The 1000-nt window shown below is 71.1% G+C and overlaps 1 protein-coding gene across 1 annotated transcript in view; it reads right to left on the bottom strand.

The window, feature by feature from the left end:
• Window positions 1–1000, bottom strand: part of CHLNCDRAFT_137383 (hypothetical protein) — a gene marked incomplete at both ends in the record, with an annotated part of 6203 nt that overhangs the window by 3644 nt on the left and 1559 nt on the right. Inside the window, one exon of the mRNA XM_005845016.1 lies at window positions 465–659. Within this exon, the coding sequence (XP_005845078.1) occupies window positions 465–659 (195 nt within the window). The remainder of the gene's footprint in view (window positions 1–464; window positions 660–1000) is intronic.

Below are 1000 nucleotides of genomic sequence, written 5' to 3'. Positions count from 1 at the left end.
GCGGGCGCAGGCCGGGCCAGCGGGCCTGGCTGAGGCCGCGCGGCGCGAGGCGCGTGTGGTAGAAGAAGCCCCACCCTGTGGTGGCCGCCGCAACATTGCCCTCCACAATATTGTCCTGCAGCGGCGGCGGCGGCAGCGGCGGCGGCGGCACGGGTGGGTGTGGTGCCAGGCAGGAGGGCAGGCAGGCAGGCAGGCAGGGAGACGGGCAGGGGGGACGGGCGCAGCGCTGGGGATGGCCGCGCTGCAAGCCGGGCGGCGGGCCCGCCTCCATGCCCGCCGCCACCGCCCCGGCGCGCCCCAGACAGAGGCCCGCGTGCGGCGCAGCACCGTGCCGCAGCGAAGTGCACGGTACGATGTACGACCACTTGCTGACAGCTCAGCTTGTAGAGAGGAGGGAGAGAGAGAGCAGCGGGCCCTCCCTCCCATTCACCACTTTCAACAACAACTTTCACTCATGACCTCACCGGGTTGGTGATCCAAAAGACGGAGAGGTCTCCGTTGGGGCCGTCGCGGTCGGAGCCGAGCCGGGCGCCCTCCGTCTTGGGGCGCACCAGCAGGCCCAGGTTGCCGCGCAGGGTGTTGCCCGTCTCGGCGCCGTCCTCCAGGAAGAAAGCGTGGCCCGCCACACCCACCGCCACGTTGCGCTCCAGCAGGGCGCCCTGCGGGGCAGGCGGGCCAGAGGCAGGTGCAGGGCAGGTGAGGGGTGTGGCCTGTGGGCAGGGGAGGGTGGGTGGCTCCTGCCAGGTCCTTCCATGCCATGCCAGGTGGCGGCGGAGACCTCTGAGGCAGGCCAGCAGGTGCAGCACGCTACCCTCCTCCAGCGCGTCTCCTCGCCTCACCTCCCCACCCACCCGCACAAAAGCACACGCGCTCGCGCACGCACACCCATGCACACGCACTGTCTAGCTTTTATGCATGCAAAGCACCGCCAGCCGCGCCCCCGCAGCCCCACCTGCGTGCTCTCCCCCTCGCCTCACCTGCGTGCCATGGATGGTGTAGG

Source organism: Chlorella variabilis, assembly GCF_000147415.1.
Source record: "Chlorella variabilis unplaced genomic scaffold CHLNCscaffold_19, whole genome shotgun sequence".
Classification (NCBI taxonomy): Eukaryota; Viridiplantae; Chlorophyta; class Trebouxiophyceae; order Chlorellales; family Chlorellaceae; genus Chlorella; species Chlorella variabilis.
The sequence above is the reverse complement of the archived record's forward strand: the minus strand, read 5'-3'. Positions and strand labels throughout refer to the sequence as shown.